Genomic DNA, 15,707 nt, shown 5'->3' on the forward strand with positions numbered 1-15,707 from the left:
GACATAAAGTGATCTCTCATTTGGTGGGTGGCATTTGCTTTCCCTCTATGGTTAGGTTGGTTTAGAAGCAGATTAAGGTGTATTCGTTGGCTTTTGTGAAGGAGCCGGATTTCGTACAGTAAAAAATTTCGGAACTACTGAAAGAAGAGATCACACTCTGTCACTAGACTAAGCGGTTAAAAATCAGAGTCATTTGAACACAGCAGGCTACAAAGGCCAACTGCTTCACCCCGTGGTTTCAAAAGGATTCCGGTCCCTAACAAATGTTGGAAATTTGTCATACCTTCTTCTCAGGGTCCTGTGCGGATGCTTCCTTCAGTACTTTCTGCACACATAGAAGTTGAAGAACATAGCTTTCAAGCATCATCACTTGGCAGGACGGGTCGACAGTCTCAAGACATTTGTTCTGTTCTCTCCTCATCACCAGTCTTTCTTCAGACCCTTGAACTTCTGTTTCTTGATTTACTAGTCAGTGAAACGGATAGACCTGTTTAATACTATAAGCTTCAAAGCTCAGGAGAAAATCCAACAAAATAATGGAAAAATACCTCTATTCCTATTGAGGAATGCAAGAGGTAATTGTGTATCATCGTGACATCTGACAACAGTGCAAGAATTTATTAGAAGGAAAACATGAGTTTTATGATGATGATGATTTTTGAGTTTAAAAAACAAGGGAAAAGAGAAGGAAAGTAGTAAATTTTACATAATGATTTTATGATGTCGAAGCGTACCCTTTTCCCTCTTCACTACCCTCGAGCCTCTCCGTGATCTTCACCTCTGATGATGCCTCTTCTGCATTTTTAGGAGAGTTTTTTGCTACTATTTCTGGGGTCTCATCTTCTGTTTCTTGGCATCCACTGCAGTTGTCCTTCGAATCTGAAGCGTCCATTGGCTTCCTAGCTTCTGAGGATAAGCCATTGTTCCCATTGGAAATTTCCTTTTCCAGCCCAAATTTTTGGCAATCAGTTGGCTGGATACTTGATGCGTGTTCCTCATATTTGCTAACACTTTCCTGCACTGATATGTCAGGGAACTCTATATCTCCAAGAGAACCAGCGATATGAAATGAATCTGGAGGCTTGCTTTCCATTTTCAGAGAAAAATCTGGCTCATCAGGTCTGGCCCCAATGTCATTGAAAATAGAGGAACCATAAGTGTGTGTATGGTTTGATGGTTTGTAGAATGCAGGTTTTTCATAGAAAGAACTGCTGGAAGGTGAATATTCTACAGGGAAACCCCTTATGGATTGCTCATACAATGTTTTGGCACCAATCTGTAGTTCAGGAACTGGAAATGCACCTGAGAGTTTGTCAGTCCAAAACTTGGGGCCAGGGGGTGCTTTTTTTGTCTCTGAGGTTCGATACAGAGAGCTGAAATCTGGATTTATATCAACTGAAGTATATCCATCCCCAAACAACCAACTCTCATGTGGTCCTTCTTTTCCCAGAAATGCAGAGTTTGAGTGATGTGCTGGTTTAGAACTTGATGGGTGTGACTTCTTTGTAAACTCTCCTGACCCATTTGCATTATTAGGTCTTGATCCTATATCATCCCCATTCTTGTACCATGCTTCTTTGGTGTGCATATTCTTCGAACTGTACTTATTTACCCGGCTGCAAAAACCTTTGTCGTGTCTTCTCAAGCTCTTCCTAACCATTGAATTTGATGGTTGATTATAAGTTGCCTCACCCCTCACTAACAATAATTATCGAGAAAGATCATTTCAGTTTATTGAACATTTCAGTTGAAAATGGGGAAAAAAATTCCAAATCATTGAACCATCAGTAACAATAAATGAAAATAACCTGCACTGGATGTGCATGACTCTTCACTGTCAAAAGTTTGCAAAAGGTGGTACTGAATTAGATGATAAACAGAAGGGACAAATGCCATTCACCACATAAGGAAGAGAGTGGCTAGCATTTACCTAAGCAAACTCAAACTGTCCCTTGAATCTTCTGTCGCAAATGAAGGCCAATCTGGTTGGTTGTTGACACCTGTAAAGCCCCAAATCCTTCCTAGCATAGGAGACCTACCATCAGAATACAAGAAATGTCTTTCAAGTAAATGCATGAGTTACCCATTTACCCACTTAGCTAACTTGACATACCTGGTGCCATCTGAAGTCGCAAAGTCATGATCATTTTCTGATGTTTGGTGCCTTAAATAAGGGGCAGATAAATCTGGTTACCAAAGAAAAATGACAAAATATCAAACATAAACCAACAAGCATATGCCAATATTCTCTATTTCACGAAATCTAAAAGCCGGTACATTTAAACCAATAAATTTTGTATGAAGTGTACCAAAATTGTGCTGATGCCAGAAATAGAGCAAGTTATTCTTCTATTTTCAGTCTTGAAGGAAAAAAGAGATATCACCGGATTGTGAATAATTAAATATGTCCTTAGATTAAGCAACTTCCTAATTTATCTCTATTCTTCAGAGAGTGCTGAATCTCACAAAGTACCATGGTTGCTTAATAAATTCATTCTCCCTCTACTTCCTCATCTCCCTTTGCACTCCACACAAACATACAAATCCTAGCCACATCATGCCTGACAGGCTAATTTTATTCCTGTGAACATGTTAACTCCGGAAACCCCAGGGAATGAAGTTTGCTCTGGGCACTCCCTAGAATCAGAACCTTCTCTTCAGACAAACTAATGCAGGGCAATAATCATCCCCCAGAGGATCTCATAACCTTCTAATTCAACAGGTAAATATTCAAGGCACAACCATCTTGCTCAATCAAGAAATGGCATCTTCTTCGTTTTCTAAGGAATGAGCCAGTATATAAAAAAATAAATACATTAAACTCAAACTGTGGATTAAATAACTAATTTGACTTGCCTCTGGGAACTTTTGACAACTGGACCCTAGAAAATGTGGAGGGAAATCCCAATTTCTAAACCAAATGGAATAGAAGGGATAAGGAGTATTGCTCTGTTCAGACCAAGAAGTCACACAAGTAGGGATACTGGATACATACATTAGCAACCCTAACTTTACATGATGTTCCAAATGATTAAGTACAAAAAAGGCTTGAAACTTGTAAGGGTATAAAGCATCTAAGTATATATCTTAATTTTTTTATCAAAGGGAAATGACACATAAATGTAGAATAAGACAGCTATGGTACCAGTACCACACACATGATCCTTCTTGAACTCCAATAGAAAAATTCACAATGTGATTCTGTTGACGTTAAAAGCTAAGGAAGAAAGAATCCTTTTCCTAAGCAATATTCTTCAGGAGAATCAGACAAGATCAGTAGGAAGAAGAGAAAACACAAGAATCAACATATCCCCTGTCCTTTGAAATACATACCAGATAATATTACTCAATGAATTTGGTCATGAATGTCAGAACATCTCTGAATTAATCATGGCAGAATGAACACAAAATCTAATAATTTGCTTTACTTGTTACTTGCACGTCAACCAGAACAAACAAATGCACTGATTGAAGAGAACAAAGAATGGCATGAAGAACATTCAGTTTCATAATGTTTAGAGACCAAAAAAACAAAAATGTAAGTTGAGGCTAATATTTCTTAGTTTTGATGACAAAAATGCACCTGAGATATTGAATCTGTCTCTTGCTTTCATGGCATTCCTGCACAGATAAAAACTTGATCAAGAAGATAAACATTGTGATCTAAAACAGTGGGAGAAGGTCAGTTTCTATAAGTACACCTTTTCTTCGATATGCAGTGGCCTTCAGATGTAAAATCTAATAGTTCATGGTTCCCAGTTTTCACAAAATCAGCAGAAGTGCCATCCATTTGACCTGGCCAGTGTTTCCAAGATAGATCACATTCCCAATCATCAGGAGAGTTGTAATCTGGGAAGCCAACACTACCTGGTAAACAAAATGAAAAAGATTCTGATCAACCCAAGCCAACTTTCAATAAAAACAAAAAAGGAAAGCAATAATTGCTATTATATTGATGATAGAGAGGTTCATAATAGATCACATAGCTAGAGTACATCAATAAAGGCAGAATTAAATGACAGTTCATTTAAGATTTGACTGTCAACAAAAACATATTCATGTAGATGGTTATTATAGATGCTTGTCAAAGATATGAAATCTATTCTCAGAATATTAATTAAAACTGAGATAGGGAAATTTTCTTGAATATTTTAGAAGCCACAAGAAGTTGCAATGTCTGAAACCAAACAAAATATAAAAAGGGAAAGAAGTTAAAGAAGTAAATAAGGAATTACCATTCCATATATTTTCATTTTTATCTTTAATGTTGTAGAAGGTTTCTTCATCACCAAAAGAACGCCTTATCTTACTACTATGGCCGCCATGATGCATGAAGTCCCTGAAAGTGGATACTCCCTGCTTTGGGTTGCTAAAGGGATCCTCTATGCCCATGGGGTAGAAAGGTAGCTCCAAAGAATTGCCACTAGGTGACATATTGATATCTTGCATCTTGGAACCCTGCATTTAGCACATCATACTTATATCTCTCAGATCTCCAACAAAAGTAACTAAGAAAGTGAATGGTAGGACATTATGAACCATAGAAAATATTCAGTTCAGTCTATAGAAGCAACAAACAACTATATGAAATCATGATTGACATCATCCAGAAAAAAGGTTGATTCAGGTAGGTGGTACAAGAAAATAAAATGAGACACCAAGAACAATTCATCAATCTTGGAATGAATTTATTGTTCAATATAAAGGCCCCTCAGGAGAACCAGTAGATGATTCCTGAATATACTAAATAATTGCTAAAAAATAGAGATCCAACTTGATCAGAAGCAGAACACAAGTTAGCACATTTTAATATTTTAATAATAAAATATAACTTCACTCTTTGAAGGCTGCCAATTTCTATTCACAACTAGTTGGGAGCAGCACAAAACTTATTACACTATCCTGGACTAACAAAGATAACATTCTTTATTAGACCATCGATTTAGCAAAATATTCTTATGAATTCCATCTAATATGTTCGATTTTTTTCCCTTCACTCGTTTTTTTTTAATTAAAAAAAACAACCTTCAATTTGCAGTACTCCTACTTGCAGGTGCGCCTACCAATTGAGCTGCCCTTGGGGTGGAGCCCTTCTAGCATGTACCTTGTCAAATGCATCTTATAACACCATCAATATATCATTTTTCTTCAGTCCTCAACTTATTATTTCTTATCAAATAATGTTATCGAATGCCACCACCCTCCCCTAGGGATCCAAGTTACAATCAGTGACCTCTTTATTCGCAGTACCCTCTTGACTTGGTATTAGATCCACAAAACTAATGCACCTAATTTTTATTTCATCCATTAACCAAATCAAACTAAATCCTTTTTAGCTGCATGTAAAGCTCTATCCAGTGCCCTATATTTTGCAAACCTTTGCCCATCATGCCTCTTCTTACATAACAGCCTGAACCCATGTTCCAAATAATAAGCAAAGCCTAATTTCGTGTAGCAGCTTCTTTATCTCCACTTTTCTGAGCCAGGCAAAAGAAGTCTTGACAACCTTCCTATGGTAAGGGCTTTTCAACTCCTCACTTACCCTAGCAAAATGCACCCTCTTCCTATTGCAAGTTTCAACTAAGTCTCACTGCATTGTTCACATCAAAGCTGGAATAAACTAAAATCTATTTGTGAAATAAAAAATTGCAAAACGTTCTTAATCAATAAAGCATAGTGGACAGTTAATCCCTGGCTTTAGAATGGGTTCCTCTAACACATCGATCTCATGTTATTTATCATATATAAATAGTTTCAGAAGTGGACAGTTATCAGATGGAACTGTATCCACAAAGACATGCCTGTAAACTACCAAACAGGAAGAACGCATAGCTTCAATGACAGAATGAAGAAATATCAATAATCTTCTTATTATTAATGATTCAGAAGCAAAATAGACAGAGTAAAGAAGAAAATTGAAATTTTCATACAAGGCTAACCATCTTAAGTGAATGCTTCAAGGAGGAAAAAAAAAGGGCACCATTACAAAAGAGTACTGTTGGAACCTATAAAGAAACTTAATAGCTATAACACATGTGCTAAGTAGAAATGGTTCGATGCAGCAGCAACTATTGTCAATAACAATATGGTAACCAATAATGCTCTCACCACTTCAACTTCAAGGTCGTCCAGCACAAAATTAAGATTCTTGGAAGAGCGAAGTTGCCTTGCATCCTTCAGTAATGAGCAATCATATGAAGAGACTCTATAATCACACAAAAACTAATGTGCTGTTCAGATAAAGTCTCTTTCTTTGTCTATAGCAAGATACAGGAACACCTAAGGAACTTAAATTAAATCAAATGTAAGATTTGGCATTCAGTTGGTAAAGAATGCATTAAAGAACCAGCTTCCACAAGAGCTGGAGGACAACACTTGGTTGTAATGACATGATGAAAATAAAAGTGACCAAATCAAAGCATCAAATATATTTCTTAATTATCAAACTTAATAATTAGACAAGATGTTTTGCACAGCACTTGACTTATTGTTGTGAATGTACAAGTGGCCAAAGTATGCCTAGAGTAGATGCAGAGCAGTGAAAGAACAAATCAGTTACTGAAACTATGGTGTTTTAACTTTCAATCATTTCTCTAGTATATATCACAGATACTAACAAAGTAACATACATTGGCACTTCCAATAAAATTTAGTTTGCCACTTAGCACTACTAAATTGAAAATTTGGTGGAAGTATTCAGATCTATACTGTTGCTTTTAATAAAACTACATAAATTATTTTGGTGCAAACTAAAAAATTGAAACTGAATTTCTGAGACACACCTTGAAACATTTTTCACCAAATAAATGAGCCATAAGAACAATCCTAAGCCCAATTGTAATGCAGGATATGAACTATTAGCTCATAACCAACAAGAACATCCTCTCTCCATGTCTAATAAAAACATTTTTATCAACTCAAGCAGTTGCACACAAAAATTATTTTGTATAGCTTCATTTCCATGAAAGCTTGGTCCAATCATTCAAAAATAGTTGCAATGAAAACATACCACTTGCTTAGTCCATTTATTCAATTATAGTTGCAATGAAAACATAGAAATCTCCTACTGGTTTCTGTTATAGTGATTTGATGTGGAATAGTCCTCAAAACAAAGGATTGAGCAAGCGGAATATTACAAAGGATTTTCACAATCAGACAATGACAGCAATAAATAGGAATAAGGCCTGGTAACAGAAAATTATGTATGCCAAAACAGAATTTCATTACCACAGTATATTATCCATAAACAATCCCAATTAATTTCAGTGTCTTACTTACTGTAATATTCTGAAAATTTGAATCTAAATGTGTTACAATTACCTGTGAGGTTGGTGCGGTGAATGAACAGGTGTTTCTGTTCCCACTTTACCTAAACCTGATGAGCAAGAGCAGGGCTTAAACAAAACTAGTGCAGGAAGAATAAAATGAAAGCCTTATACAGCCATTAAGGGATATTATTTCTTGATAAAGAAAGAAAAAAGAAATTATTATGCTTGCATTTGAAAGTACATTATGTAAAGCAAACATCCTGAAGACAGACTTCTCTGACTGTAGAGATGCTTGGTAAGACAAATCATATGAAGACTGCACATTTCTCATTCCCATAGGAAATGTTAAAATGAACGAACATGGAATAGCTGCATTTCTTGAGGAATTAGTTCAATTTTAACAGACTAATCTAATTTCATTGAAATTTTCAGAGTTCATCACTAATTTGTTACCAACTTACCATTAGAGAGTTTCTCTAGTTTCTGGCATAAAAGTTTTCCTGTTTTACAAGGCTAGCTTTCTTTTTACCTTAGATATATCTTAACCATGGATTAGAATTAAAAATAACAAAGTTCAAGTGATGCAGTGGCAAGAAATAATTTGTTTTGCATAATAAATCATCTATCTTCAAATTAAGCTTGCCAAGAAAATGATGAATGGAAGCATAAGACCTGCTCTGAATTCTAAATCTAGTAAGGCCTTACCTTCAACAGAAAATGCAACATGAGCTTCACATACTGGACTTCCCTCTAAATTGCCATATGGTCCATCATCACCAAGTAAATCAAAAACAGAAAGCTCTGGAGAAAACAGAGAAGGGAAAGGAAAAAAGGTTAAGAGAATGAATCTTCAGACATATCTATAATGACCAAACCTAGCAGCAAGAAAGGTGAATGTCCACATAGAAAGGCTGCATTAACCAAGTACTCCAGAAACAAACAACTTAAACATTAGAAACCACAAGCCATAGTGAACATGTAAGGGAGTAAGTATAAAACTTGTGTTTGATGGATATTGTTACTTACGATGCTCTGTGGCTGTCTTCCAATTATCTGGTTTGTCACCTTTTCCATTAAAAGCGTTGTTATGCCTATCAGCATCACTGAGTAATACCCAACAAGACAATAAAAAATAATCAACTCTCCACAAGGACAAGATGCACTGTTGCAGAACAACCTCACAGATGCGTGTAAACAGACAGATACATGCAACAACTAAGAGCAGAAATCAAAACAGATGCAGCAACCAGCAGACAAGCAAACACATGGACATAATGAACCCCTTGCTCAATAGTACTGCAAGAATACTACTAATCCATGTTTGTATCAGTTCATATAATACTGTTAGAACCAATGCAGACAGACACCTCTTTGGGGGTACAATCTCCACTTGGTAGCCTGATGAAGCTCCTGTTTCAGCATATAACCATCATAATATTAAATCTTATATCAAAATTAACAAATTTCAGAGAAAAATGACTTTCTGTGAGTAAACTCGGTCTAAGTTTATAAGGATGTACAGCTAATTAAAAAAACATACTTTCATTAAATTCAACATAGTCTGCAGGAGTTTCTCCATTGGTAAGGATTGTTGGTGGACCCTTCTTAACCTGATAGTTCACTGTGGAAGTGTTGACCTCTGAATTTTCCCCTACTATATGGTTATGGAAGTAGGAAAGCAGAAGAAAGAAAAGATAAAGAGAAGTTATAAAATATTAGAATTTGAACAACACCACTAATAACATGCACAAAATGTATCATGCCATCCAAACAGAATATTTAAAGCAAGAACCAATCTTACGAACATATCATTCATGGAGAAACATTCCTAAAAAAGTCAATTCAGATTACTAACACATGGTTGCCCTTCTGAATTTGAATGATCATACCCCACCAATTCTCCAAGTTTTGACTCATTGGATAAATTAAAAGCCATAAACTAACTGCAGAGTTAGGAATAGAAGTGCCATAGTTGTGGTGCTAAGAAATACTTTTGAATGAATGAGGATGGAGGTTTGTACAAGGGAAAAACTGATTGAGTTGTATAAAATAGTAAATTTTGTAGCCATAAAATCAAAGCTGTTCTCTGGATTTGTTGGCTTTTTTTTTCATAAGAGATTAGTTTGCTTATATAATTGAGCATCATGCTTCTGAGTGTTTGAGCCGTGTTTGTGAAAATATACAACCTTATAAATCTGATCCATTTTTACTAATAAAACCACATGATTCAGCACCATAACTTGATTTCAACCACTTTAAACAATATAAGGGAGATAAACAGAAATATGCTGGCAGTAGCTTCTTGGCAAGTTTAAAATTAATAGACTGATAAACTTACCATTGGAGCGAGTTTTGCATTCTTGCGCAATTGATGACAAATTCAGCAAGCTGAGAACATCTAGTGATCGTTGTTCTTTGTTGTCTTGCCCTAATAAGCTTACCCCATCAGTATAGCTTTCTAGTCCAGCTATATGGTGCTGCTGTTGTCGCTTTCTTTGCTCAAAATATTGCTTTTGCCTTTGGAAATCAAAAGTTAGGGCAAAGACTGGTCTATTTACTGCATCTGATGCCATTTCAAATTTTAAAATAAGCATGCAACAACAATTAGCATCAACATAATAACTGTGAGCTTTATATTCCATGATAATACTGTAATCCATTGAATACTGTAATCCTTCAGAGCAAATTTCCATGCTAGACCAAATGAGATTTATGAATTTTGAGGCAAACATAAAGAAAATTAACATATCTCCTATACCTCTTTTGTGTTGACTTTCTTGTCTGAATCATTCCCCATTTTCATCACAAGAAACAATATCATGCACAAAACAAAAAAATAAATAAATGAATAAAACAAAAAAATAATAATCATACACGTCACAGTATACTTGAATGACAAATATCTCAAATTACTGATGAAAAAGTGAAGCATCAAGAGTTTCTCTACCAACACGCATATGAGGTGCAAACTCGTATATCTTGAGCAAAATGGGAAAAGAAGGATTTTACATTAGTGTAACTGGTTATGCTGTTGTTTCAGAGATGTGTTGTAAAGAATATGTTACAGTAAGAAAATCACCGAATATCCAGTTTAGTATTTCTTTGGGAAAGCAAACCACCATTAGTTAAGGTTGATTGCAGTGGCCTACTGCAGAAAGTCATTACTTCTAGCCAACATCTGCTAATCTATAAAATGACTTAGTTGGACTTTGCTCTTCATGAACTTAATCATGTACTGAAATACTTATAATCACATAGAACAAACATTTTTAAAACTAGAGAATTAAACGACTCTTTACCAACCTAAGATCAATGAATTCTTGATCAGTTGACAATTACAGCTTACAAAACTCAGTAGAAGTTAAATTCCAACTGCACTTACAGCTGTCACTTTCCGCCTTGATCCTCCCATCCATTGCAGCATTGCAAGATACACAACCTTTCTCCTCACATGCAGTGAAAATAGAACAAAAACTACCACCCACCTAACATGATTTGCTGAACTTATGAAAATTTAAAACAAATATCCAGATGGAGGTGAATAGTTACCATAAATCCAATTGCTCAAGAGTCAAGATTATCTGCAAAATTCATTACGATGGATATGAAAATTCATTAGAAGTGTTTTTAGTTATTCTCACTGCTAAATTGCATAAGTTGGGAATGCAATAGTACTCTAATGCAAAGAATTCCACTAATATTATGCAGAATTTAGGAAATCTGGGAATCAACTTCATAAGAAAACTTTATTGAGGGAAGGGGAAGTATGATTTAAATTAAATACTCGTATTAGCAGTACAAAATTCTAATCCTATAAATTCTGAAAAATAAAGACGGAGAAATTCAAAATCTGCAACCTAACAAGAAACAAAATGGAGGGCAAAGGCATAGTTGTCAAAACATCTTGATCATGAGCATGGCAGTAGAGCAGAAGGAAAGGCAATTGCAAGTCTACGAGTGATGAATAACAGCACTGGCACGCCAAATTTTTAAGTTGAGTGTATATTTTCAAACAATTTGTAAATGGTCCTTCCAAAGAAAAAGAAGGAAGAAAATGATAATGACAAAATTAAACATGAGAAACTCAAACCTAGACATAATGATATCCTACTCTATGAGCATAATCCAACCTAAAGCAAGAGATTTTGGTACCAATCCACAAAAGGACCACAACGTGGATTGAATACACCACAAGACTATATGAGATAGAGAAAAGGATTTTGGGTTGAGGAGTTGAGGCATTCAAGATGTCGCAGCTTTAGAAGAAGCTTTCTGAGTCGGTAAGGACATGAAATGAATCAAAGTGTTCTGACCATCAAACTCAAAACCAAGAATAGACTAAGACTACAACGAATTATCCTCTTTTTTTTCCATACAGAATACTCCGAAAAGAATTCCACTGGTCAGGCACTGAAGCCGAAAAACGACGACAATGATGATAATGATCAGAGGAAGAGATCACCTGAAGATTGCAGCGGTGATCACCGACCTCCAAATTTGTGTGTTTGGATGGAGGGAAAATTCTGCCACTGGGAGGACTGATGAGTTTTTGATGAGAAATGAAAGGGTAATTTCGTCCAATTGAAATGCTATAGTTGGGCCCAGGGGTGAGCTGCTTGGGTAATGGGCTTCACCAATTGGGTGGTCTCAGATCCATAAATTAAATTTTGCCAATTATAAAAGATGTGGGTCTTAACCCAATGGCTCAGCTTGAACACTTTTCAGTAGAAGTAGAAGCTAGTCGGTGGTTTGATTCCTCTTGTGAAAAGTGAAATTTTAATTTTTTTTTTTTAAACATTTTTTAGGGGTTTGTACCTTGGTTGGCTTTGCCCCGGATGGTAGTGATTCGATATCATATTAAACACGTGATTTAGATTACTATTACATTGAATCAAGGTATAAAGTACAGTAGTAGAATCACTTACAAGGTACAAGGCATTGTGATCTTGCTACACGCATGACGTTTTGCAATCAGTTACCCCAAAGCAGCCCGTCCGTACCATAAACAAAACCTATTGCTTTTTATCTTAATTTTTATAAAATTAAGGGATGATATTGTACGAAGGGTTGAGCAGAGAGCTTTGGGCTAGTCAAGTTGAAGAGGCTAGGCTAGACCCAGCCCAACCGAGCCCAGTGTCAAGGGTAGTTTAAGCCCAAGAAACAAGCATGGACCCTACTCTGCCGAGGCCAGGCCCAAACTTAGTTCAGGCAACTGTAGCCCAATCCTTTAGTCCAATACGAGTTAGGTAATGAATGGTCGCGGAACCAATCATAGCACAATATACAACTAGTTTTTCATCGGTAAGCAAGAAGAAAAATCCACATCGAATGCAATCTAATTGACTTTTAACTTAATCCCGAAAATTAATATATCAACTCTGCATGGGCCCGATATTCTCCTTACATTGGACCGGTCCAGTCCAGTTTTGGGTCAACACGAAATGGCCCAATAAAGCAAGTAGAGGTGCAGTTCCGTTATTTAGAGAGATAAGAGCGGTTTTATCGTGATTTCTGGTGCAAAACCCTAGCAGGTCTCTCGTATCGCCTATAAATAATCGTTTGGGGCTATGAGCAAATCTCAGATACTGGGGTATTCTTGTTCAATAGATGTTTTGATTTTGTGCTTCGATTCTTTTTCTCAACCGATTCTTTTGTTTGTTTGTTGTCAAATCTTGTGAGGATGGTGATCTGTGTACAATAAGCCGATGCTCTGGATGTAGAAATAATGAAGGAAGCATGGTAATGTGCACAGAGATTGAATTCTAAGGTCATCATGTCTGCTCTCTCTGATGCCTTTCGGGGCTTTGATTTGGGGGCCTGGATCAGACCTACATTTTTTTTTTTCTTTTCCTCATCTTCGAAACACATAATTTTTTAGATTCAAATGATACTGTTATTTTTATTTCGGATGAGATTTATTTTTTTGTTTTTTTTGTTTTTGAAAATGGGAAGACAATGTAATATTTTGTTTTTGTTTTCAGATTACTAAGTCTAATCTGAATTTGAAAAAATCAACCCTAACACCAACCCAATCCCACCTCTAACTAAAAATCAACCCTACTCTAACCTAATCCCATCCCACCTCAAGAGTACCCGATCTCAATCCAACCTAACCTAACTTTACACTTAGGTTGAGTTGATCGGAGGAGTGTACGAATCAAAATCTATGCATTTTTCTATACGATATAATTGTAATTTGATATTATAGTTAAAATAAAATAAATATTATTATCCATGATAATACAAATTATAAATATGATAAAGATGTTAAATCTGATAGGTAGGGTCAGGTTATTCACCTTTGTTTTTTAACTTAGAATATTAATATTTAATAGTGTTAGATATTAGGTTGTTTTTTTTTTTTACTATTTTATTTTTATTAATTATTAAAAATAAAAAAAATTAATATGTTATTTTTTTATTTTAAAAAAAATCACATATTCTGAAATTTTCTATTTAATAAATAATTTATAATAAGTAATGAAAAACTGAAAAAAAAATAATTTAAATTTTAAAAATAAATTATTTTGAGCAAAAGTCAAAAAAACAAATGTCACTTAAATCTCAAATTAAGTTTAAATTAAAAAAAAACTTCATTTTAAGTCAAATTAAATATTAAAAATGGTCAATAATTGAATTAGACAAACCCATCAAATTACAACCTTAAATAGAATATGGGAGTATTTGGGTATTGGTATGACCCAGATGTGTTTGAATTTATTTTAATATACAAGGCATTTGGAATATGATGCATCAATATTAATTTAACCTCTTTTTCTCAATGAAATATTGGGGCTTTTTTGTGAGCATGAAATGCAGTGAATGTGTACAAAATTATGTGTCAAGGTCAATTTTATTATTTTTGTTGAATATATGTTCCAAAACATAAAAATCATGATAATTGAAAGGGAGGAAATTCTTTTGAAAATGTAGGGAGAAAGTAGTATATGTTTCCTCAATTCTCTCTTTCATTGATTCCTTCTCCATTTCTACCCCATTTTCACATAAGCTATTAGTATGCATTTTCAAGGAGAGTTGTGGAATGTCTTCTTGAACATTTTTGCCAATTTGTTACAAAAAGGGAGAAAAATCATATTAATTATTGAAGGAAGGAGGTGGTTGCTAGTTTATTTTGATTTATTTTGGTGCTTCTATTTTGATGAATGCATAGTCTTGATGAAGATTCATGGCTTCATCAAAAGTGAAAATATCTCGGGAAGGCCTTTAGGTGGGACGATATCTCATTAATCAAGTCATATCATACATTCCTTCATATAATATACTTTTGTGTATGCAATATATTACTATTATGGTCATCTTAATTGTCTCACATGTTATATGGGTTGTTCAACAATAACCAAATTTGATACATGTTATGTCTACATGATTTGATCATGTGCCCACGTGACTTGTTATCTAATTAATAGTAAAGAAAAGCCTTTGGAAGGCCCTTAGGTGTAACCATAGCTCATTAATCAAGCCACACCATATATTTCTTCTTCTAATGTGCTTTTATGCATGCAATATCTTACTAATCCAACCATCTTGGCTATCAAAGTCTACCACATTATTTTCGCTCTCTAATAGTGATAAACTTGATGCATGCCTCCTCTACATAATTCCATCTTGTGCTCACTTGACTTTATCCAATTGAAAGTCAAACAAGCCTTTGGATGGTCCTTAGGTGTGATAATATCTTTTTAAAAGTCATACCATATAATTTTCCTTCTAATATGCTTACTTTTGTTTATGCAATATATGGTTAATCATGTCATGTTGGTTATCTACTCCGTCATCTTTGTTGTCTTAGTCTAGCACTAACCTAACCTTGATACATACGACATTGCGTGCTCATATAACTTGTTGCATAATCAAAAGTCAAACAAATCTTAGAAAAGTTATTAAATGTGATATATATCCAATTTCTAATGCACTTGCGTATGTAACAATATTTTGTCAATTAAGAGCATGTTTGGGAATGATTTTGATTAAAACACTTTTATCTTGAAGCATTTTTGTTGGTAGTGCTTCAATTGAAAACTTTTTTTTTAAAGAAAATCACTTGTGTTGGATATAAGCAAAAATAAAAATAAAATGTTTTAATAGCATTTTTTTATATAAAATATAGTATAATAAAAGGTGATTTTTTAAAGAATCATTGGAGTGATGGTGTAAAAATCACTTTAAATGATTTTCTAGATTTTTAAAAGTGATTTAAAAAAAATTGACTATCACCTAATTTCTACAAGAAAACACTTTTATTCCTTTTCAAAATTATTCCCAAAAGAGTTATAAGTCATTTTGGTTTGATACATCATATTAGTTTTTATGGCATGATATACCCGTACAACTTGTCATCAAACAATAATTAAACAAGCCTTGGGAAGGTCCTTAGTGTGAAAATCAAACTTGATGTATGTGATGCCCATGTAACTTGTT

The 15,707-nt window shown here is 34.7% G+C and overlaps 1 protein-coding gene and 1 non-coding gene across 15 annotated transcripts; one reads left to right on the forward strand and one right to left on the reverse strand.

The window, feature by feature from the left end:
• Nucleotides 1-138: 138 nt before the first annotated feature.
• On the reverse strand, nucleotides 139-11,838 carry LOC100853672 (uncharacterized). Of its 14 annotated transcripts, XM_010652511.3 has the most exons (20): nucleotides 11,731-11,838; nucleotides 10,818-10,849; nucleotides 10,651-10,742; nucleotides 10,027-10,049; nucleotides 9,607-9,785; nucleotides 8,809-8,922; nucleotides 8,636-8,678; nucleotides 8,295-8,371; nucleotides 7,974-8,069; nucleotides 7,321-7,375; nucleotides 6,109-6,205; nucleotides 4,236-4,458; nucleotides 3,702-3,867; nucleotides 3,584-3,621; nucleotides 2,114-2,186; nucleotides 1,931-2,035; nucleotides 1,809-1,834; nucleotides 735-1,698; nucleotides 549-598; nucleotides 139-465 (listed from the first exon to the last, which is right to left on the reverse strand). In XM_010652511.3, the coding sequence occupies exons 3-20, from the start codon at nucleotides 10,690-10,692 to the stop codon at nucleotides 278-280; spliced, it is 2,559 nt and encodes an 852-aa protein (XP_010650813.1). In that variant the 5' UTR covers nucleotides 10,693-10,742; nucleotides 10,818-10,849; nucleotides 11,731-11,838; the 3' UTR covers nucleotides 139-277. The 14 variants fall into 14 exon arrangements, with proteins under 14 accessions (XP_010650813.1, XP_019076078.1, XP_019076076.1 ...); XM_019220533.2 differs by lacking the exon at nucleotides 10,651-10,742 and having other exon boundaries at nucleotides 11,731-11,837; XM_019220531.2 differs by lacking the exon at nucleotides 11,731-11,838 and having other exon boundaries at nucleotides 10,818-11,670.
• A 1,153-nt stretch (nucleotides 11,839-12,991) lies between these two features.
• Nucleotides 12,992-13,104, forward strand: LOC132253993 (small nucleolar RNA snoR100). Its single transcript, XR_009465944.1, has one exon. It is a non-coding gene; the product is annotated as a small nucleolar RNA snoR100 (small nucleolar RNA).
• The last annotated feature ends 2,603 nt before the right edge of the window (nucleotides 13,105-15,707 follow it).

The sequence above is a fragment of the Vitis vinifera genome, chromosome 6 (assembly GCF_030704535.1).
Source record: "Vitis vinifera cultivar Pinot Noir 40024 chromosome 6, ASM3070453v1".
In the NCBI taxonomy this organism is placed as follows: domain Eukaryota; kingdom Viridiplantae; phylum Streptophyta; class Magnoliopsida; order Vitales; family Vitaceae; genus Vitis; species Vitis vinifera.

Bases quoted from the DNA above. Each gene is read 5' to 3' on its own strand.
- LOC100853672 (XM_059737538.1), bottom strand. From the start codon at position 10,015: ATGTTAATTTTCTTTATGTTTGCCTCAAAATTCATAAATCTCATTTGG. The intron at 4,459-6,108 runs GTGAGAGCATTA...TGCTAAATGCAG, and splicing joins ACGACCTTGAAGTTGAAGTG to GGTTCCAAGATGCAAGATAT. The intron at 1,835-1,930 runs GTAAATGCTAGC...AACTTTTGACAG, and splicing joins GACAGTTTGAGTTTGCTTAG to TGAAGAGTCATGCACATCCA.